The 20,874-nt window shown below is 33.2% G+C and overlaps 5 protein-coding genes across 6 annotated transcripts; 4 read left to right on the top strand and 1 right to left on the bottom strand.

Annotated features, from left to right (window-relative positions):
• Positions 1-854: 854 nt before the first annotated feature.
• On the top strand, positions 855-1,600 carry LOC147929338 (uncharacterized). The gene is made up of 2 exons (XM_087482676.1): positions 855-1,127; positions 1,240-1,600. Exons 1-2 carry the CDS (start codon positions 891-893, stop codon positions 1,504-1,506), a joined length of 504 nt encoding a protein of 167 aa, XP_087338802.1. The 5' UTR covers positions 855-890; the 3' UTR covers positions 1,507-1,600.
• A 1,125-nt stretch (positions 1,601-2,725) lies between these two features.
• On the bottom strand, positions 2,726-5,558 carry LOC104736248 (peroxidase 60-like). Of its 2 annotated transcripts, XM_087482675.1 has the most exons (5): positions 5,280-5,542; positions 4,987-5,166; positions 4,846-4,894; positions 4,729-4,763; positions 4,466-4,571 (listed from the first exon to the last, which is right to left on the bottom strand). In XM_087482675.1, exons 1-4 carry the CDS (start codon positions 5,496-5,498, stop codon positions 4,756-4,758), a joined length of 456 nt encoding a protein of 151 aa, XP_087338801.1. In that variant the 5' UTR covers positions 5,499-5,542; the 3' UTR covers positions 4,466-4,571; positions 4,729-4,755. The 2 variants fall into 2 exon arrangements, with proteins under 2 accessions (XP_019090333.1, XP_087338801.1); XM_019234788.2 differs by having other exon boundaries at positions 2,726-4,571; positions 4,729-4,894; positions 5,280-5,558.
• A 1,846-nt stretch (positions 5,559-7,404) lies between these two features.
• LOC104736247 (rho GTPase-activating protein 1) lies at positions 7,405-10,086 on the top strand. The gene is made up of 5 exons (XM_010456200.3): positions 7,405-8,046; positions 8,713-8,833; positions 8,910-9,029; positions 9,122-9,352; positions 9,439-10,086. The coding sequence occupies exons 1-5, from the start codon at positions 7,613-7,615 to the stop codon at positions 9,895-9,897; spliced, it is 1,365 nt and encodes a 454-aa protein (XP_010454502.1). The 5' UTR covers positions 7,405-7,612; the 3' UTR covers positions 9,898-10,086.
• Positions 10,087-13,646: 3,560 nt separating this feature from the next.
• On the top strand, positions 13,647-14,683 carry LOC104736246 (uncharacterized). Its single transcript, XM_010456199.3, has one exon. It carries the CDS (start codon positions 13,879-13,881, stop codon positions 14,497-14,499), a length of 621 nt encoding a protein of 206 aa, XP_010454501.1. The 5' UTR covers positions 13,647-13,878; the 3' UTR covers positions 14,500-14,683.
• Positions 14,684-19,304: 4,621 nt separating this feature from the next.
• LOC104736245 (NAC domain-containing protein 90) lies at positions 19,305-20,708 on the top strand. Its single transcript, XM_010456198.3, has 3 exons — positions 19,305-19,583; positions 19,901-20,187; positions 20,290-20,708. Exons 1-3 carry the CDS (start codon positions 19,400-19,402, stop codon positions 20,557-20,559), a joined length of 741 nt encoding a protein of 246 aa, XP_010454500.2. The 5' UTR covers positions 19,305-19,399; the 3' UTR covers positions 20,560-20,708.
• The last annotated feature ends 166 nt before the right edge of the window (positions 20,709-20,874 follow it).

The following is a 20,874-nucleotide window of genomic DNA, read 5'->3' as shown; positions in this document are numbered from 1 at the left end:
TTATCTTGGGCATATTTTTTTCTTTCTAAGGGATAGCTCTCAAATTTTTAATTTGTTAATGGGCAGAACTTGTAGTTTTCTACCTGTATGCTCATAGGGTTCGTCATTGTTTATATTTTTGGCTAAGTTGTGATTCTCTCTTTTTTTTTTTTTTTTTTTGAGTCAATTGTCTACGAAACTTTCTATTGTTCGATGCTTGGAAAACAAACAGGTCATTAATTTGTTGAGTCAAATCATAATTGGATTAAACTTACTATACAATTTTATTTTGTATTATGAGTTTTCAGGAGAATACTCGACAGCACTACGAACGTTTCATGGCAGAACAGCAGCACCGTTTTGATAGCAATACACCGAGCTATTCCTTAAACGATTCTCCAAGGTTTACGCAAAATCACCGCAATCAACACACCGGTAACAGTAGATCACCAAATGAGCCAAATCCACCACCAGATGAGAATGAAGAATGTGTTGTCCCTATTCTTGCTGACGTTTGCGATTTGCTAAGTGCTCCAGGACGCACACACCTCCCACTTCTATGTCCAGACCGTCAAGGAACAACAACATGGTAACCTTCTTAGCACTTGTACTTCCCTTCAGATTTTGTAAAATATCCCACAGTTGTTTACTCAATTGTTGGTCAATTACATGACAAGACCGGTAAGATTACGAAGCAGATACTAAAGATGCTGAAATCTGATCGGTTGGGATGAGATGGTAAGTAGTTTTTTTTATATTTTACAAGTTTCATTGTCTTCATCGGTTGTGATTTATCAAATGCATAGTACTCGCCTCTGGTTTTATAATTGTGTGTGCTGACTTTTTTATTCACTTCAGTTCAGTTTTACAATGTGATCATCTCCTATTGCTTCTGCTTCTATTACTAACTAATGTTTCTTTTTTGTAAGACAATTGAACTAGGAACAGAGCCTAATATGATTCATTTCATGGAACAAACACACTTAGACAAGAAGACCAGAACCATAAGCGATATGAAGACAAAACATTATCTTGATTTGGCTTCGACTCAGATGAAGCTCATCCAATCTCAGCGCCAACCTGATGGTGATGCTTCGGTTCAGCCAGAGCCTCTTACACGAGAGGAGATTAACTCTATTATGCGTGGTGTAAGTTACTCTTACACAACTACTTATTAACTCTTTCATTTTCAGATTATGCTCGGCTTCTACAATCTCTATCCATTGAGATTAACTTACATGTCTTGGCTTTTATTTATAGGTTGTACCGAAGGTTAGAGGAAAACGTTATGGCTTTGGTAACCTGGTCTCAGATGAATGCCCTTCTTCGTCTTCAGCTCCACTACAGATTCCTAAATTACAAGAGGAGATTCAAACTTTGAAGGCTTGCAATGAGGAGAAAGACGCTCAGATCAAGTATCTCATGGAATGCAACAAACGGATCCTAGACCGGTTTCCTGATATGCGACCACCTGCCTACACGGTGCGACTAACCGTCGAAGATGATGATGACGAGACCCAACCTTGATCGTCTCTTTATTTATCTAGTGAAAAGTTGTAAATTGTATGGATTGTATGTATTGTAATACTGTTTTTTGGAGGCATGAAGTATCTTTTGGTAACATTTTCTTTCTAAATTTAAATTTATAAAAATGGAAAACAAATTGGAAACAAGAAAAAGGTAGAATTAGTTGGGGGTTTGATACAGGAACAAGTTTTGGTAGAAAAAGAATAAAGTTTTAAAGGAAAATAGAATTACATTTTCGAAGGTGTCTGGACAGAAAATTTCGAAGGAAAATAGAATGAAATGTTTGGCAGGAAAAATGTGAGAAAACTTCGTAGGAAAAAACGAAGGACACTTATTCCTTCCAATATATCGAAGGAAAATGGATGCTACTGCCCTTCCCCTTTCTTTCACCTTTCCTACGAATTTTCCTTCGGAAGATGTTTGGTAGGGGTTTCGAAAGACATTCCCTTCCAAATTATTACTAATTTTGGTTTCCTTCGGGCTATTAACTCCTTCTTTTTTCGTAGGAAAACAGTGAGAAACAACTGTTTCCTACGAGGATCCTTCGATTTCTTCGGTAGGAAAACATATTGTTTTCTTGTAGTGCACGTACACAATTATTATTAGTTGCATCGTTTTGACTCTTTGGGAACTTACCAGGAGAAAACTCGAAAAAGCAAATTGAACAGTTTAGATTTGTTGAGGAATAAAATTATATGAACAATTTTCAAAAGTCTTGTTCAAGGGGTGTTTTTCAATCATTTCCCAAAATATATTTTACCTTAGATAACCAAAAAAAACCCAATCCAAAAATTAATTGGGCAACTCACCCTTATGTACCTTCTTAAATTTACTGTCTCCACTTCTCTAGTGCTAGTAGTAATGGGCTGTCAAGAGCTAGTCTGAAAACATATCTACATCTCTACACGCAGCACTAGTTTTTTTCACATTAATCAACAAAATAAAAACTTTCCATAAAATGAGTTGGATTTGGAATGCACCAAATCATGATAGTATGTCTCACAAGTAATTAATTAATAATCATGTGGGAGTTTGGGTTAACCAAATGAAAAATAACATGGACAGATGAATACAACAACAAAAATGTTAAAACACAATATTGGCGCCTAGTTTTTATTCAACTAGTTGAGCAAAAAAATGGATCCTTGCAAGACCGACACGATTTTCTTATCTTCCCACTGTTGGCTGAAGGATTTGATGAGAGTAAAGACACATAATGTATTAAAAGAAGAATTATATTAGACTCTCATAATTGTAATTGTACAAAATACATTCTCTTATATAGAGATGAGTTTCCTAAATTAAGATTAGGATAAATGTAAACTAAATATTATTTATACGATAATGCTAAACTTCTTAAATCAATATTAACATTTATCTAATATCTTCTAGAATAATATCTTCATGACTTCCATTTTCGGGTTTATCATCTCGACCGTCAATCTCGGTAGATCTCCGGTTCACCATCTCCCAATACCTCCCTGCAAGCTCATACGTGGTAACACGGGTGAGATTGGACAAGTCTTCAAAATAACGGCTTTATACCCGGCCGTCGGGTTATCATCGACGTTTATACCCGATCGTAGGGTTCAATGCGGCTACAATACCCAGCCGTTAGGTCATCGACGTTTATACCCGGTCGTAGAGTCATCAACAGCGTTTATACTCGGCCGTAGAGTCATCTTCGTGGTATTTATACTCAGCCATAGAGTCAATTCCTAAGGTTATGCTCGATTAAGCAATAAACCATAATTAGGATAAACATGGTGAAACATCATCACCATCAATCTTCAACACCATGGATACGTGATGGCCGTTATCGGCTTAAACATCATCATCACGGAACACTTATGCTAGCCAAAAACATAATCTCTGGCCGAATCTATAAAACAAGCCAACTGGCTTCTTCTTTGTCTTTAGATACCAAAGATCACATTTGGTTTATGATCGATCTTTCAACACACCGCACATCTAAGTTTCATCACCGCCCTAGCAAACTTGCTAGTCAATAAGAATCAAACGTGACCAAATCACTAACCAATACAACATGAGTCACGTCCTTCTTCTCATCTTCCTCCTCTTTCTTTCTTTTTTTTTTTTTTTTTTTTTTTGATCAAGAGACCAACACCATCGTACATCTTGGATTCATTGTCACCACAACCCAAATCATGGCCAAGCATAAAAAAAGAAAAAAAGAAAAGAAACATACAAATTCCAGATTTTTTTTTTCTTCTTCTTTTTTTCTTTTAAATAAAAATCAGAAACTTGCATAAGAAGCAAGCCACGAAAGGTCAAAAAAATTAGAGATTTTTTTTTTTAGAGATAGAACATCATAGAAGCGGAAGCAAACAAAACCAAAACCATAACCCATAGGAATAGAGATCCACATGATTGACCGCTCTGATACCATGAAGGATTTGATGAGAGTAAAGAGACATAATGTGTTAAAAGAAGAATTATATTAGACTCTCATAATTGTAATTGTACAAAATACATTCTCTTATATAGAGATGAGTTTCCTAAATTAAGATTAGGATAAATATAAACTAAATATTATTTATACGATAATGCTAAACTTCTTAAATCAATATTAACATTTATCTAATATCTTCTAGAATAATATCTTCGTGACTTCCATTTTCGGGTTTATCATCTCGGCAGATCTCCGGTTCACCATCTCCCAATATTGGCCTTAGTTTTAACTCCCACCCATCCCAAATTCACCATTGCCTGACCAAACCTAAACAAGAAATCGTTACCGTTGGCTATATCCGTCACTCTCTTACTTGTCATTCCAATTCCATCGATGGCAAGTTGTTGATCGATATGGAGGATTCCTCGGCGAGAATTTATCTGTGTGTAGAAATATACATCCATAGTGTTCGAACTCGTAAAATTTTGATCCAGATTAATGATGCCATCACTTGACGAACCCTGAGGTTATTTGAGTTTTAGTTCTTGGACCAATTTAGAATCCATGGATGGATCAGACTGTTTCGTATTCTGAAAGTTATATAATCGATCCATGATGAACGAACAATGTGTCACTCCAATCGTATGCCCACCTATAAATATACCAAATATAACCCATAAAATGTCATTATAAATTTGATAGTATTATTTAAGACTAGAACACATAGCCTAGTATGGTAGAATGCATGTTTGACTTGTAAATGACAACAAAAATATGAAATGAATTTGTAATATGTTCACTTTCCATACCAAGAAGTAGAACCATATCGGTAAGGCTTAGCTTCCTGTCAAAAAAATTATCAGCTGTTTGCGAGACTGTCAACCGAGGAGATGGCAAATCCACAGACGAAGCCAAAGACACCGTACCGTCAAATCGTCCTGTTGGTATCGCATACCATGTTTTTCCTCCGCTTGCCTGATTAAATCAAATTTTTTTGCAGTCGATAAAGAAAACATAACATATAAACTACAAGATGTAGTAATAAAAACTGAGATTTATGTGTTTACAAGAGTAACAAGATCTCTAGTCGCGAGAGCGATGATGTCAGCACAAGAAACGATCCCATTGCATTCTAGTTCGACCGCAGTTTTAATGTCATCAATCAATTCGTATCCTCGTACGCTTAGATTCGGCGATGCCTTTTTCTCACTGCTGGTACCATCTAGAAGAAGTGATGCATCACATCCCTAAATACAATTATTCCAATACATATCAAAGATTAATACTTTTTTTTCTTTTAAGACTCATTAGAACATTCTAGAAAATGTTTTGAGTGTAGGTAGTATTAGCCAAAACTTACGTTGCTAAAACAATCGTGAAAATAAAGGCGGATCATTGCGGGTGCAAGAGATGGATCCTTGAAGAATGCCTCTCCAACAACTCTAGATACGATGTTTTCTACGTTTCGGCAGTCTTTATTATAGAATCCGACTCGAAGCTGGCCATAACAACAATGGCCGAAGCTAAGCAGAGCAAGAGAGAGGATCAATACTGAAGTGGTCGAGATGTTTACGGCCATTCTTGGTTGAAACTTTTAATATGAATTCCCCAATATGTATACGAAGGAACTCCTGGAATAATGTTACAACTTTTATAGTGTTGTAAGTTTAATATTTACATAAGTACATAACATGTGTGGCAAGCACGATACTCCAACGTGCGTTCATGGGTATAATATTTGATTCTAGTTAACTCATATCATATGGACCACATTATGATTTTCTAAAGTCGGCTTTTATCTCTTAAACAGACAATCAAATCCCTCATGTTATTTGTTTAACCAAATTCAGAAACTGTTTTCTTTAAAATTTCTCAATAAAAAAAAAGAAAGAAATGGTTCTTTAATCATGGATAGCGACTCTGGATGAAACTTTTGAATGGTATACATTTATGGATACGTGGATACTACTAATCTACGCATATAACATGGTTTCGTACTTTATAAAGACGTGCAAAAAAAATTCATTTAAAGAATACAGATTTTGCCCCAAACGAAATCCAGTGACGAGGACTTTTAAACGTTTTATACTATATCAAGATTTGTTGTGTTAAAGATGTATGAATACTTAATGTAAATTAATTTAGTTTCTTTCGTATCATAAAGATTTCTTATTTTTATATACATAACATAAGTAACTCGTTTGAGTTTATCAATCATACAAAATTTATATCTTTAAATCATTTTATTTGACCCTCATTTTGCTTACGTCGAATTATTAAAAGGGTTTCTTTGAATTTTAGTATGTTTACAAAACATAATTGGAAAATTAGTCACATTATTATTCAAAATTAGAAAAATAGACATTCATCACTGTGCGTATAATAGAATCTCTGTCTAATAGAAAAAAGGAGAATTAATGTAGTTACCATTATGTCTTTGTCTCTAATAATCACATATATTGCTCAACTCTCCTCTCTTTCTCCAATTTCTTGTTTTCACTCTCTCTAGGAAATATCTCTCAATCAGCAAAAAATCTTTTTTATTTTTTCTTATTTTGTTTTAAGATTTGTTTCTTCTTTATTATATGTCCCTTTAATCTAAAAACTAAAATACTAGTCAATAAAACTTTGTTTTTAAAATTATTTCAGATAGATAAAAATCTAGATTTTTTTTCTATAATTTGATATGAATTTTGTTTGATGATTTTATTTGATAATGTTAAATATTTTTTACAAATTGTGTATCCGTACACCATATTAAGTGTATGGATGTGTTTACATGTTTGTACACATTATTAAGTGTACAGATATCTATACACATTATTAAATATACAGATGTAATTTGTTTAATTCTTAGAGTTTTAGATGTCTGTACCACAATGGTTTTGTAAAAATCACATCTGTACATTTAATAATGGGTACAGACATCTCTACACTTAATAAGGTGTATAGACATTTGTACACTCAAAAATGTGTACGGATACAAAAGATTTATATAATATATTAAAAAATTATTTAACAAAATTCATATCAAATTGTAAAGAAAAAAATATACTTTTTGTATCTAAAAAGTTTTCTAAAAAAAAATATATTAACAATTATTTGAAAATATTAACAATTATTTGGAAAAAAAAAATAGAAGAAAATGGAAACAATGGCATGAGATATAATTAATTAGAGTCATGAATGGCAAAAAAGACAATAGAAATAATTGAACAGTAGTAAATGTATTTTTTTCAATTATAAATAGTGAATGTATGTGTTTCCTAATTATGTTTGATCAAATCTTAATTGTTTTTGTAAACTATTTTCATTTTCAGTAAAATATTTACATTTTTTTTTGACATCAAATATTTACATTCTTTTAAAAGGAAATTAATATGTTCATAGTATATTTTAATACTATTACTATATAACTATTTATCTCATTTTATTTACTTATTTTGATGTTTACCCATATATCGTTCGTTAAAATTTATTTACTTGTGTTAACGATTTGTGATTCGTTAATCAAATAAAAATTAGGGTTTGAATCAAACAGTTTCCAGTTAAATTCCAGTTAATACCCACCCAAATCAAAAAAAAAAACAACTAATCAAATCAATCATCCTCAATCTTGGAGCTCTGTAGCTTCTCTTGTCTTCAATCAAACATCAAAGTTGTTTCCTTTTTTGTGTGTTTGTGTGGAGCGCCATGACTGAAGTCCTTCACTTTCCTTCATCTCCAACCGCTTCTCCTTCTTCTTCTTCTTCTTCACCTTCTCCTTCCTTATCCTACGCGTCTCGTTCTCTCCGGAGCAGGAACAGGAACAACAATAACCCAGTTCCTGGATTCGTTCAAGATGTTGACTTTTCAATCGAAGACCAAGATTTGACAAGACGGAGCAGCGAAGAAGATGACGATGGTGGTGGGGAAGATCAGATTTCGTTGTTGGCTCTTCTTGTCGCCATTTTCAGGAGATCTTTGATTTCTTGCAAGAGTAGTCGGAGGGAGCTCTGTAGTATGGAGATTGGATGGCCCACCAATGTCCGCCACGTGGCTCACGTCACCTTCGATCGTTTCAACGGCTTCTTGGGTTTGCCTGTTGAGTTTGAGCCTGAAGTTCCCAGAAGGGCTCCAAGCGCCAGGTACATTGTCCAAATGAGTTTCCCTGCAATTAGGGGTTTTTCAAGAAGAATTTGAGGGTTTCTTAGCTCTCTTGTAAGAGATTCATAGGTTTATTATGTATTGTGGTAGATGGATACTACATTTCAAGAACTTGATGGTTAGGCTCGTAATTTGAACTTGATGGTTAGGCTACATTTCAAGAACTTGATGTAGATTGGATACAGAATGCTTCTGAGTTCTGACTAGGCTTCCTTGTCTGTTTAACCTCTAGTTGTGGAACCTCTGAGTCTTGGTATCTGTGGAATCAGTGAAACCAAAACGTATTGATGATCCCTTCATTAGTCTGTACATGAAGCTTAGTTTTTAGTGTCATCAGAAGCTTAGAGCTTTATGCTTCCGCTACAACTTATATTGGCTCATTCCTTTTGTAAATCGTTCCAAGATTGGAATATTGACCCATTTGAATGCATCTTGGATACTATCTCTTAGCTGAAGTTAGATTATGAGAAGGATTGCATTGTTCTTCCAACTATTTTACATGCTTGATTTATAAGGTCAATGTTAGAAACGGGGAAAACTGTGCCTAGACAATTGTAACCTTGCTCTTCTGGGGAACTTGTTATAGTATGATTGGCTTTTGCTTTGCTATCTCATCTCTTACCTCTTTTGCTATCTCATCATTTTAGTGCAACAGTCTTTGGGGTGTCAACCGAATCAATGCAATTGTCATATGATTCAAGAGGCAATTGTGTACCAACCATTCTTTTGTTGATGCAAAACTGTTTATATGGTCAAGGAGGCTTGCAGGTATGTTGCTTCATCGAGTTTCCTGAATATATTATAATCTTTCCCTGTAATCGCTTCGCCATTTCTGTTTTCTCAGGCAGAGGGCATTTTTAGACTCACTGCTGAGAATAGTGAGGAAGAGGCGGTTAGGGAGCAACTAAACCGAGGATTTATACCTGAACGAATTGATGTTCACTGTTTGGCAGGACTTATCAAGGTATGCAAGTTATGCAGAAGCACATATTTCATTCACAAAACTTGTAATATTAATTTTGATTTTTTTTTTCCCTTTGAATTTTTCTGCATCAGGCGTGGTTTAGAGAACTCCCTACAAGCGTTCTTGATTCGTTGTCGCCTGAACAAGTGATGCAGTGCCAAACAGAAGAGGAACATGTCGAGCTTGTTAGGCTTCTTCCACCTACAGAAGCTGCTCTACTTGACTGGGCCATCAATCTAATGGCTGATGTTGTTCAATATGAACATCTTAACAAGATGAATTCACGCAACATCGCCATGGTTTTTGCACCTAATATGACACAGGTATGTCTGCAACAAGGTTTAATTATCAAGTTTTGTCAGTGTGGCTCAGATTTAAACAAAAAGATTGAGAAATACTCTTATTGTAGATGGATGATCCATTGACAGCACTGATGTATGCGGTTCAAGTGATGAACTTCCTCAAGACACTAATCGAAAAAGTTCTAAGGGAAAGACAAGACTCAGTTGTCGAGCAAGCTCATGTATTCCCTTTAGAACCTTCTGATGAGAGCGGTAACCAGAGCCCTTCACAGTCTTTGGCTTTTAACACCGTTGAGCAGAGTGACGAGACGCAATCAGACTACATCGAAAACACAGAAAATCAGAGCTCAAGCAGCGAGATATCAGACGAGTTAATCTCAGAGAGCAATGCATCTGAACAGAGAGAATCAGAGTGTGGAAAATACAGGACCAGGAGATTGAGCGACTCGGATATACAGGTGCTGACTCTGGCTCCTCCAGCTCAGTGGCCTGTGAGTAGAACAAAGGTATTAACCAACTTGAGCCGTGTAGGTTCGAGGGTAGAACGTACTGAAGCTTGGCGGTGAAGTAAAACGAGCAGAGAGAATCCCTTGAGGAGACTGTGAGCTGTTCTTCAAAATCAAATGTTGTATGATTTGTTTTGTATGTGTTAATGTGCTTCTGTTGGTGACATTGTTCTATATTTTTTGGTCAATGTTCTCAATTGCCTTCTTTGTGATAAACCGTCCATACCAATACTTAACCAAATTTGTAAACCGGTGTCTCTCTCATGCTTCGGCAACGGAATTGTGAAGCATGTTCTCCCTATCCGCCTTTGGTATTGTTTGTAAAAGCTACAAATTAATTGCATCTATGGAAATTGAAATATTGAATTGATACGAGTAGAGCAGAAAATAAAAGTTGAGATGATGGGAGAGATGGATTTAAAAATTGGTTCTTCAATGGACCAAGGGACCATTTGAAACAAACCCCCATCAAAAAGTGCATTGACAAAAGCATATTGTTGAGGGGAATATCATTAGAGGATAGTTAAATTCAACATATTTGTATAGTCATGTAACTTTTTTCTAGTGGGTCAAAAAAAAGGTTGCACGTCGTTTGCATACTTTATAGACGTATTTGAATACGCCTTTTCCCAAATATTGATTTTATTACACATTACTTTTGAAGGGGAAAAAATGGCAAAAAAAAAACAAAATCAGAATATTAAAATGGATTATTTTGTAGTATACTGATTTGTATTATTGTTATTATTATATATATTATGTGACTTTGGTAGAGTATTAAAAAGGTATTTTGAAAAAGGGAGAACTGATAGTATTTTTAAAAAATTAACGAAATCCCCTGTTTTAAGAAATAAAATGTAACATTTCAATCGTTGATCATACATCAATATTTGTCAAAAAAGATTAAAAAAAAAATCTATATAAACAGTTGTTAACACACAATATTACAACATAAAAATCAATCTATCGATTCTGAAGTTAAAAGTTCTTGATACTGTATTTTGGTTGACAATTGCATCAAAGACACTTCTCCACGAGATCGTATTTTCGGACAATTATACTTAAAAAAATCTCTTTACAAATTATCATGCAACTATATTGGAATAATATCTTGACACCATGATTTATTATCTTTTATTCTTGATGATCAGTTCATACTTTGTTTGTTGGCACTTGGAATTTCTCACGTGGGTTATAGTTTGTATTTTAGTTATTTTTCCAGCTAATTTCTGTTTATTGTATTAGCGTTTTTTTGCATGAAAGATCTTGGCTATAATGCTGATAATGACTTGACCATATAACTATATATTGTTATTTTGAAAAACTACAGTGTTGTCCATTCGTACCAATAAGAAATAACTTTTAATGTGTTTACTCTTGTAAATAAAAAATCATACACATTCTGATTTTATTGAATTGTTTCTGACGAGAGATATGAAGAATAAGAATAATAGATGATCAACGAAAGTTAATTATAAAAAAATATATATATAAAGTTTGAGCTATTTTTTAAAAAAGTTTACCAAACGTTAAATCAACTCTCCGAAACTTTCACGAGTAAGATTCTTTTGGTCTTCAAGTGATATTCTTAATGGCTATAAATCTTACGAGGAGCAAAATGCTCCAATACGTACTAGGAGACATCAAGGCTCCATTCTATGGATTGGGTATCCCATCAGTCGCTGAAGATTAAATCATATTTTTTTGTGGACGTTGATAATATAATTCGTATAGAATTATTCGCAAAAAAAAAAAAGAAAAAAAAACTTTATATTGTCTACGTGTGTTTGGGAGGAGTATATATGATAAAGATAGAGATAAATGAGGTAAGGACGAAGAAGATGTCGTTGGTCATTGACCAAGTGGAAAAGGTGAAGTCGTGAGTGATATCTGTTTGGTGGATAGATTCGGACAGGGCTCCACGGACAACTGTTATGGAGACGTTCGTCATACATCACAAATTCATGTCCCTTTGTTTTTCTTTTTCCCTAAAGAAATACATGAAAAGAACTTATCATTTTTTTAATTAAATCCAATATATGTGTAAATATATAAATAACAAAATCAATACAAATTAAATTAATATTGGATTAATTATTATCTCGATGATTAGATATATCAAGATAAATTGAAAAATATCTTTATAGTAATCTTTTTCAAAAACAAATCATCTACCCAAAATATTTTTAAAAATATCTATTGGTCATCTATGGGAATAAGCCAATAAGTACGGTGGTTGGACCTCCAAGTCATTTTTTTTACAAAATCTCTTAAAACCGTGTAAAATAATAGTTAAGAACTAGATTTTATAATCATTTTTGTAAATCCTTTCAATTTTTTTTATAAAACTCTATAAAAACCATATAACTGAAAATGAACAACATTTGAAAGTAAATATGAAAAAAAAGTATATTTGAAATTCTCCAATCAAACTTCCACTATGTGGACATACCTGCTTACATATTTTACCGTGGTGTAAAGATGAATCTCCAGCCCATGCTGAAACGGGTTTAACGAGACGACCGACCATTCCACATTAACAGACATCACCACCTATTAGCACAACTACACCAAGTCCTCTATAATGTTTTTTTTTTATTGTCGTGATAGTGTATGAATTTAAACTCGTGTACAATTTAAATATCTTGAAATAAATTTATAGTAGATACATTTATTGATATTCATTCATTCAATACGGGTTATGTTGTATATTTGTGATCTACAGTATGTGTTTAGCTAGTCTCCGGCCATAACACCTGGTTATAAGAGAATATCGTGAAATTAGATTATGTGGTTGAGGATCACGAGGCTCCCACGGCCTAACCAATCACATCGACTCAACTATATATATATCTCGAATCTGTCGTGGTTTGCCACCACTGGAAATTCAATATTTATTTTGTCCAGAAAAATAAAATGTTGTTCTGTAGAAAACTTCCACGTATAGCCTAAGTGTACACTTCACCTATTCTTTCCCTCTATTTTTTTTTAATTCCCATCAAAACCTTAATAACAAAAGCATTGAAACATAAGAGATCCTGAGTTTAAAGATAATAGTTTCAGCTATTTGTATATATTTTAAAAATATGCAATGTTTTAAGGAAAAATCAAATCCAACAAAATTTGAAAAGAGAAATGAATAGTGGTATGATTCCATAATATAAAGAATATATAAGTTGTCCGTATAAAATTATTTCGCCGTGCCCAAAAAAATTATAGCCACCAAAATTGGCACCACTTGGTCGCTCCTCTTTATTCCATTCTCCTCATTCTTTCACTAAAAGAAATCTTGATTTATTGAAGTATAATAAGTAGCATTAACAGTTACAGTGTAACAGAGCAATGGAAATGTGAATTATGTGTATTTAATAATTTACCGAACCAACCTATGAAATTATAAATGCATACATCGTCTGTCATGCTATATCATTTACATTCTAGATGTCAATATATATATGAGTTAACCTGAGATAAATTAATGGATGTTGAATTATTTACATGATTAATTTTAAGATACTTCCTAATGTAAATATGTAATGCATGCATAATAAAATGGAACATGCATGTCATATGATATAATAATAGGTAACAACATATATAATAAAGTACTCGGTCTAGATGACTAATTAGGACGAGTAATATTAATTCCTTTACTTTGAAGTTGCTTTTGTTGGTAGGCAGCAACTAAACCTAAATACTATTATTATTAAAGTCACAGAATCAACTAGAACATTGTCATCATTCATCACCATCGTCAAATTGAAAAATATATACATTGTCAACAAATTAATATATGCATGTTTAACCATCATTCGAGTAACCATTTGAATATTTGGATATAACGAAACATTTATCAATTTATTCGAGTAATTAATTTCCCCCGTAAAGAATATATATTTGACAATACCATCTTCTCCTTCATGCTCACCTCGTGTCCTCTTTTCTTTCTCTCTCTCTCTCTCTCTCTCTCACAACCTCAAACCAACAAAAAGAAAAACATAGAGGAGAGCAAATTCTTAAGCCTCTTCTTTCTCCATAACAATGGCTGCCTATGGAAGCTTTCACCGAATATTCGACAACCCAAGACAAAACAACTCCACAAAGTCACTTCTTGATACTCTCTCCTCTACTTCACCTTGGAACCCAAGCAAAGGGCTCCACGTCACCACCCACCACCACGACGAAACGCCACCGCCGTATACAGAGATATTCGGTGAGCTTCATTTCAGGGAAACATCCCATTCTTCTTACGAGAAAACCTCAACCGAGAACAGCAGTCTACAGCTGTGTACTGAAGGTTTAGGGTCAGAGAGCTATTACGGCTTGGAAGACGAAAAAGTCAACTGTAAAGGAGAAGAAGAAGTTGATGACGAGATGATTCATGTTAAGGGTAAAGATGAGGGAAGCAGCTATGGAGAAGAGTGGGAACCACGAGGGAAGGAACGGAGAGAGTATCCTCCGGCGATGACGAGGATGAGCTTCAAGACGTATAGGAAAGAAGGGAGGCTTGTGTTGGAAGAAGTTAGGATTCCGAGGAGAGAGTTTCTACGAGCCAGTCGTGAAGATGGTCGACTCAAGTTGAAGTTGGTTCAGCCTGAGGAGGAAGACCATGACGAATTAGAGGAAGAAAATGGAAAAGATAAGCATGAGGAAGAGCAATAATTTTGCGATTTCCCACAGAATTTTTATCCCTTATTCCGCAAGATCAAAATGTAAAAGCTTCTTTATGCGGTTTTGTAGGTAAAATCATGCTTTTGTTGCTCAGTCGTATGTGGAGTTTTTATCATTTACAACTACTCTAACCCTTATACAATCTACAATGGCAATAAATTTTTATTATGAAGAAGTTATATATAGTTTAGTGTTAACTGTTAAGGATTTTGGAAAATCCTATCTATATATAAGCGAAGACAGACGGAGAAACATGTTAATGTAATACATGGAAGAATAATTTTTGAAGTATTAACAAAATATGGAAATAAGACACATTCAAATTTTGGTTCTTGGCCAACAAAAAATGTTAGTATATTAAAAGATAAGCATGAGGAAGAGCAATATTAAAACTTAAAACCATACCTCTAAAAATATAATTTTGTCAGTTTTTAAATTAATTTTTGCTATTTGTAGTTGTACAAATCAAAATAAAGTCAAAAAAATATTATTTTCAGAGTCAACGCAAACGTGTAGTGAAAAAGTTTTTTTTTGGCTGTCGATTGATAACCAAATGTAAGTTAACGTGTGTACCAGAATAAAGTTTTTCTTCTTCTGTAGGAGTCTAAATGAATAATGATCGTAGCAGAGGCCCAGAGATGAGGTTGATGTTGTGAATAAAAAGCCCAAATGCTAAATGATGCATTTGAATGTTACCAGTTTGATTATTTTTATAAAGTTTGTTTAAAAAATTTCAAGTCAATTTGATTATTTTTATAATGATCAAGACTTAAGACTCAAGAGTCTTCTTTTGTGTCATCAGGTCGTCTGGAGTAAGATAAACATATTTCCTAGAAATGATGATCACTTGTCGCCAAAAGATGAAACATAAAGAGGCAGAAACTGTAACTCATGTACAGGTCTTGCGATAAAGTTTGCTTTGATTTGATAAGCTTAACTGTTATTATAATCCTGTTTGACATATTCTCATATATTGCCAATTCATTAACAAGAAAAAGCTAAAACATATACGAAAAACTGTTTGATTTTCTCATATATTTTAATCCTGTTTGATTTTTGTTTTTGTTAAAATGTTACTATCATTTTTGTAGTTACCTACGTCTCACACAACTTGAATACATTTTTAATGCAAATTTGTTATTGGCAAAAAACCCCACGCTCACTCAATTTATTATGAAAAGACTCCTCATCTAGACAGTTTTTATATAAAGTAAGAAATATGTTTAAAATTCTTTTATATTATTTTTGATATCATGTGTTTGACTTATGTTATTTTACTTTAGTTTTTTCTTCTCTCAAAGAAAATATTAAATTATAATAATAATATACACATCTCAAAATTTTGACGATGATATGTACAAAGCAAAATTAGGTTTTCAAAACGTGAAAATGTGAAGAAAAAAAACATACCATGTTATTCAAGTTCTACATGGAGATTTGTAGTTTTTTTTTGGTCATGGACTTTGATTCACATGTAAAATCATATAGATTAATACTGGTATATACGAAAAATATTCATAAAAATATATATATGGCCATATGGGAAATATTATAAGTCGGTCAGAATTTCATAAAAATAAATATTATATGATCGAAGAAAATCAGACAATTTACAGAAAACATGATTATAATTATATTAACTAATATCACACGTTAGTAGACAACAATCTTTTAAACAATCACACGTTGTAAATGAGACACAAAAGCTCTAAAAGCAGTAAAACGTTACGTCACTAAAATTCGTATTAGCCTAGAACGGACCAAGTCTCAAATCCACGTTAGCCACAAGAAAATACACCTCAAAAATTATTAGTACGATGACAATTCTGTCGTCATTAAGAAATAAATGCGGAGTTTTAATTCCTTCTTGTAGTTATCTGTGGCTGATGGCTCTATCGATCGATTTGTTTTCTTTCTCCCCCTTGACTTTTCCTTAAGAAAAAACTAAAGAAGTCTACGAGTTGACGAAAAAAAAAAAGGTCTACGGGTTGTCAAAACTTCCACCAATGTTTTCTTTATATCCAAAAAATGCAAATTAACTACATAAAACTAAATATAATATTTTTTATACGTAAAACTCTAAAGATAAATTTAAACTTATACTCGTCGTTGCAAGGAGTTCATTTAGCAAATACAATATCTCTCTACAAGACTACAAAACCTATGTTTAGCTTAAAAAACACAAAATAAAAATGGAGACTGGTATCGGGGTTTTGTATGTTGATTAAGTTTTATTCTGCTTACGAACCAAAACCAAAACGGTCATAAATCTTTTCGTTTCGGGTTCTTCTTTATTGATTCTTCATATCCGTGAATGTATATTAATTGGTGGTGCTTGTCGCGTAAGTGGCTCGTGCGTAGCATTTTAACCCATGAGTCGGTGCTTCAGTGCTTGTGTCTACCTAGTGATCGAGCAAATTTTGCCGAACCAAACAAAATGACAAACCAAAACTGGTAGTTTGCCAAATTAACTTATTTTTAATTGCATTTTGACAATTCTATATTAATAGAAGCAACCCCATTTAGGAAAAGTCTCGAGTTGACTCGTTTCTTAAGTATAAGTTGAGATTAATCAAGGTCGCAGCAACACTAAAAAAAGGCGAATTATTGATGGGGACCCCGTGCACCTAACAGTAATTTAATTAAGAGAGACCCCTAGTGACCCGTTAGATGACCACTAAGGCCCTAAACTATATATTACGTGTCCTATTAATTTAATTAAGAGAGACCCCTAGTGACCCGTTAGATGACCACTAAGGCCCTAAACTATATATTACGTGTCCTATTAATTTAATATTAGTGATGCTAATTCTGCTAGTCATGGAGACGAACCTCACCTTGGTGTCCTTTATTTTCCGAACTGGTACATGGGTTCCATATCAAGAATTCCAAACGCTAAATTCGTTATATGGTTTTTTAAAAATTTGAAATATTAATATATATCAGTCGTCTACTTGGAGTACGAAGCTCTTAACCTAGACTGAAAAAATTATACTTATCATCTTAGCTTGTAACTCCGAAATATATATGTGCGTGGAAATTTTCCGAATCTCTTCAAACATGTGGCATATAGTCTAATGGTTTATATTGGTGTCATAATCTAGTAGTGCATAAATGGGTGAGTTGTGCACGAAGGGGAAAAAAAACTGAAATATTATTATTTTTTTCGAAATATTAAATTTTGTTATGTAGACGGAATGGAAGTGTTTCTTTGTAATATTTTGGTCAATAGTTACATTCAAATATCTCCAAAATATACACTTTATTTGATTTTCGGATCTATGGTACAAAGTATCACGGTATGTAAAAAGGTCATGTAGTATAATCATACTCCATGATTGAATTCTGAAAAGTAATGTGCAACTATAAAAGATAACTAACTTGCAAATGGCCGAACTTAAGTCATGAATTAACGAAAAAACCCCACAGCCAAGTCTTCTCTTCATCTCTTTGAACTAGTTATATATATACTTACGACAGTCTGTTATGTAAAATAACTTAAGTGTTATATGAAACTTATAATGAGAATTGTTACATATAACTCGATTTTACAACCAAATACCTCACAAAGGCCAAAATAGATCGTTTTTTTGTTAGGTCATAGAGTTTCTTCTTTAACTTCATACTTTCATGATTAGATTATCATCCCGCGGTACACCACGGGACAAATTTTTTTTTTTAATTTTTTTATTAATATACTATTTTAATACTAATTTTGCTAATGTACTCCTCTTTTGTTAATTTTAGTGATTTAGTATATAATTCGTGTTATACCGCACAACAATTGTTGTTTAATACAATCTTAATTAAATCAGTTTGATTCGACATATTTTATATTGGTATTGTTAAAATAGTAAAATAAGGATTAAACCCGTATTAAAGTATCATATTAATAATATTTTATTTTTTAATATTATCAATTCAATCATGTAATGTCATATAACCCGTAATGTAATATAACTCGTTTGTGTTATTTTGAAAATTCAATATGTTTAAATATTCATAATTTTAAACATTTTATTAAGTTTAGATATATCAGTTACAAATTATAAACTTCTTAAAATTTTATAATTTACTATATATGTATGTTGAACACACACTTTTTATATTAATTGAGTAATATATGTTTGTTTTAAAAAATTAAGTCACAATATATACAGAAAAATACACATTTTATTAACTTTATGTATTATATGATGATTCACTAAATTTAAAATTTAAAATCAAAAAGATGATAGGAGAATAATTTTTTTTTATATGGAATAAATCTTCTAAATATCTATATTAATTATAGAATATTATATATGGATATTTAAAATATTTTAATTATGTTTGATTATAAAGATAGTAGAGAAGATTAAATGACATAAGCATTAAATGACAATAAATGCAAAAACTTTCCAAAAAAGTATTTTTGAGCAAAAACTGGTGTAAAAATATTATTATAGATATTATGTAGGAATATATGTTTTCTAACCCTAGAAAGTATGACTAATCAGTGTTTTCTTTATAAAAAAAATTACTATTTTAAAAAATTTGGTAAGGGAAATTATAAAGATTTAAACTATATAAGGAAAAGCGACCTAAACTTGACGGCAAGACGAAGGCTTGACTTGTTCAATACACGTACGTGGCTCGTAAAAAATTTACTAAACAGTAAACACAATAACGAAAGTAATCAAACCCACACACACAAAAAGAACATCGTTGTCGTTTCCAATCTCTCGTACAAAAACTGAGTTAAACAAAAAAAAATATATATATATAGAAAAACGCGTAAAAGAACTTTTCTCCTTTCACTCGGAGAAACCAATCTCTACTTCGACAACTTATTTAATGTCGATGAGTCCATGACATTTAATTTAATAATTAATACAGCTAGCTGCAATTAATGTGTTCGCTATACCATACCGAAATGGCAGACGAGGTTACAATTGGGTTTCGCTTCTATCCCACGGAAGAAGAACTGGTTGCGTTCTACCTACGGAACCAGCTCGAAGGAAGGAGTGATGTATCAGTGCACCGAGTCATTCCCGTTCTTGATGTCTTTGAGGTCGAGCCTAGTCATCTTCCAAGTACGTTACGTTAACCTCTCTCAGATTAATGTCGTCGCTATAAACTATTGCATCAGAATCATCATTATGAAAGTTGAGTCATTAGGGCATAATATAAGTTAGGTAGGTTTTCTAGCACGTAAACTTCTCCATTTTGATGTTCGGTTTTCTTGTTTTAGAAAATAGTTACCCGTTTCTAGATCGGTTTAGTCGGTTTTGAATTGGTTCGGGTTTGGTAATTTGGTTTGATCAAATATATCAGTTAGAATTATTCAGATTGAACACATGACTATATATGGTACGTAGTATTGGTTTATTATACTTACACTGTCTTGCAGATATGTCCGGAGAGAGATGTCGAGGAGACCCTGAGCAATGGTTCTTCTTCGTGCCAAGACAAGAACGCGAAGCTAGAGGAGGTAGACCGAGTAGAACCACTGGTTCAGGATACTGGAAAGCAACTGGATCACCTGGTCCAGTCTTTTCCAAAGACAACCGAATGATTGGAGTCAAGAAAACTATGGTTTTCTACATTGGAAAAGCACCAACCGGAAGAAAAACAAAATGGAAGATGAACGAGTACAAAGCCGTTGACGAAACAGTCACCGCTTCCACAATTCCTCAGGTACTTTTACTTGCATATCTATAAAAGTTTTCACTGAAAAGATTCTTGATTTAAGTTTTTAATTAACTTTTATGTTTTTTGGATTTCTTGAAATGTTTGTAGGTGAGACACGAGTTCAGTTTATGTCGTGTCTACGTAACAACAGGAAGCTCAAGAGCTTTTGATAGACGTCCTCCTGTGGGAGTTTTGCAGCCAGAGAGAATGCTTACAAATGAGGTTGCAGTAGCTGGGACATCATCGTTTCGTGCCGAAAGCTCACCGGACACTTCGTTTTCAGGTGGAGAACAACATGTTGATCTCTCTATGAATGTAGATTTGGTTGAAGGATTAACGGAACCAATTTGGGAATGGGAACAGCTGAGTTGGCCTTGAAGCTTATTTAGATTGGCATTTGTAATCAAGCGATGTTTGAATTGCTTATTGTTAGTTTCAATTCTGTGACCTGAATTATTATTTTCTCTTTATTTTACCTTGTAATAACGTCATACTTTGAGCAAGAATAAATGACCTAAAAAGTGACATTTGAGATGTTTTCCTAGAGAATGTGGGAGCCATGGGCACGTGTGAGGTGTGATTCAGAAACTCAAAAAGTCCAACACCTTGACATTATAGCTAACCAAGACGGAATAATCAACGAAGTGGAAAAAATAGTGAGACAAAATTTGGAAAAAAATAGTACTCCTACTA

The sequence above is a fragment of the Camelina sativa genome, chromosome 13 (genome assembly GCF_030686135.1).
Source record: "Camelina sativa cultivar CO46 ecotype springtype chromosome 13, ASM3068613v1".
Taxonomy (NCBI): domain Eukaryota; kingdom Viridiplantae; phylum Streptophyta; class Magnoliopsida; order Brassicales; family Brassicaceae; genus Camelina; species Camelina sativa.
This window is presented reverse-complemented; position numbering and strand designations above follow the sequence as displayed.

Coding starts and splice junctions, on each gene's coding strand:
- LOC147929338 (XM_087482676.1), top strand. CDS start 891: ATGTTTCTTTTTTGTAAGACAATTGAACTAGGAACAGAGCCTAATATG. Junction 1,128..1,239: donor TTAACTCTATTATGCGTGGT/GTAAGTTACTCT, acceptor TTTTATTTATAG/GTTGTACCGAAGGTTAGAGG.
- LOC104736248 (XM_019234788.2), bottom strand. CDS start 5,498: ATGGCCGTAAACATCTCGACCACTTCAGTATTGATCCTCTCTCTTGCT. Junction 4,895..4,986: donor CTAGAGATCTTGTTACTCTT/GTAAACACATAA, acceptor TGATTTAATCAG/GCAAGCGGAGGAAAAACATG. Junction 4,572..4,728: donor CGATATGGTTCTACTTCTTG/GTATGGAAAGTG, acceptor GTATATTTATAG/GTGGGCATACGATTGGAGTG.
- LOC104736247 (XM_010456200.3), top strand. CDS start 7,613: ATGACTGAAGTCCTTCACTTTCCTTCATCTCCAACCGCTTCTCCTTCT. Junction 8,834..8,909: donor ATGGTCAAGGAGGCTTGCAG/GTATGTTGCTTC, acceptor CTGTTTTCTCAG/GCAGAGGGCATTTTTAGACT. Junction 9,353..9,438: donor TTGCACCTAATATGACACAG/GTATGTCTGCAA, acceptor CTCTTATTGTAG/ATGGATGATCCATTGACAGC.
- LOC104736246 (XM_010456199.3), top strand. CDS start 13,879: ATGGCTGCCTATGGAAGCTTTCACCGAATATTCGACAACCCAAGACAA.
- LOC104736245 (XM_010456198.3), top strand. CDS start 19,400: ATGTGTTCGCTATACCATACCGAAATGGCAGACGAGGTTACAATTGGG. Junction 19,584..19,900: donor CGAGCCTAGTCATCTTCCAA/GTACGTTACGTT, acceptor ACTGTCTTGCAG/ATATGTCCGGAGAGAGATGT. Junction 20,188..20,289: donor CCGCTTCCACAATTCCTCAG/GTACTTTTACTT, acceptor AAATGTTTGTAG/GTGAGACACGAGTTCAGTTT.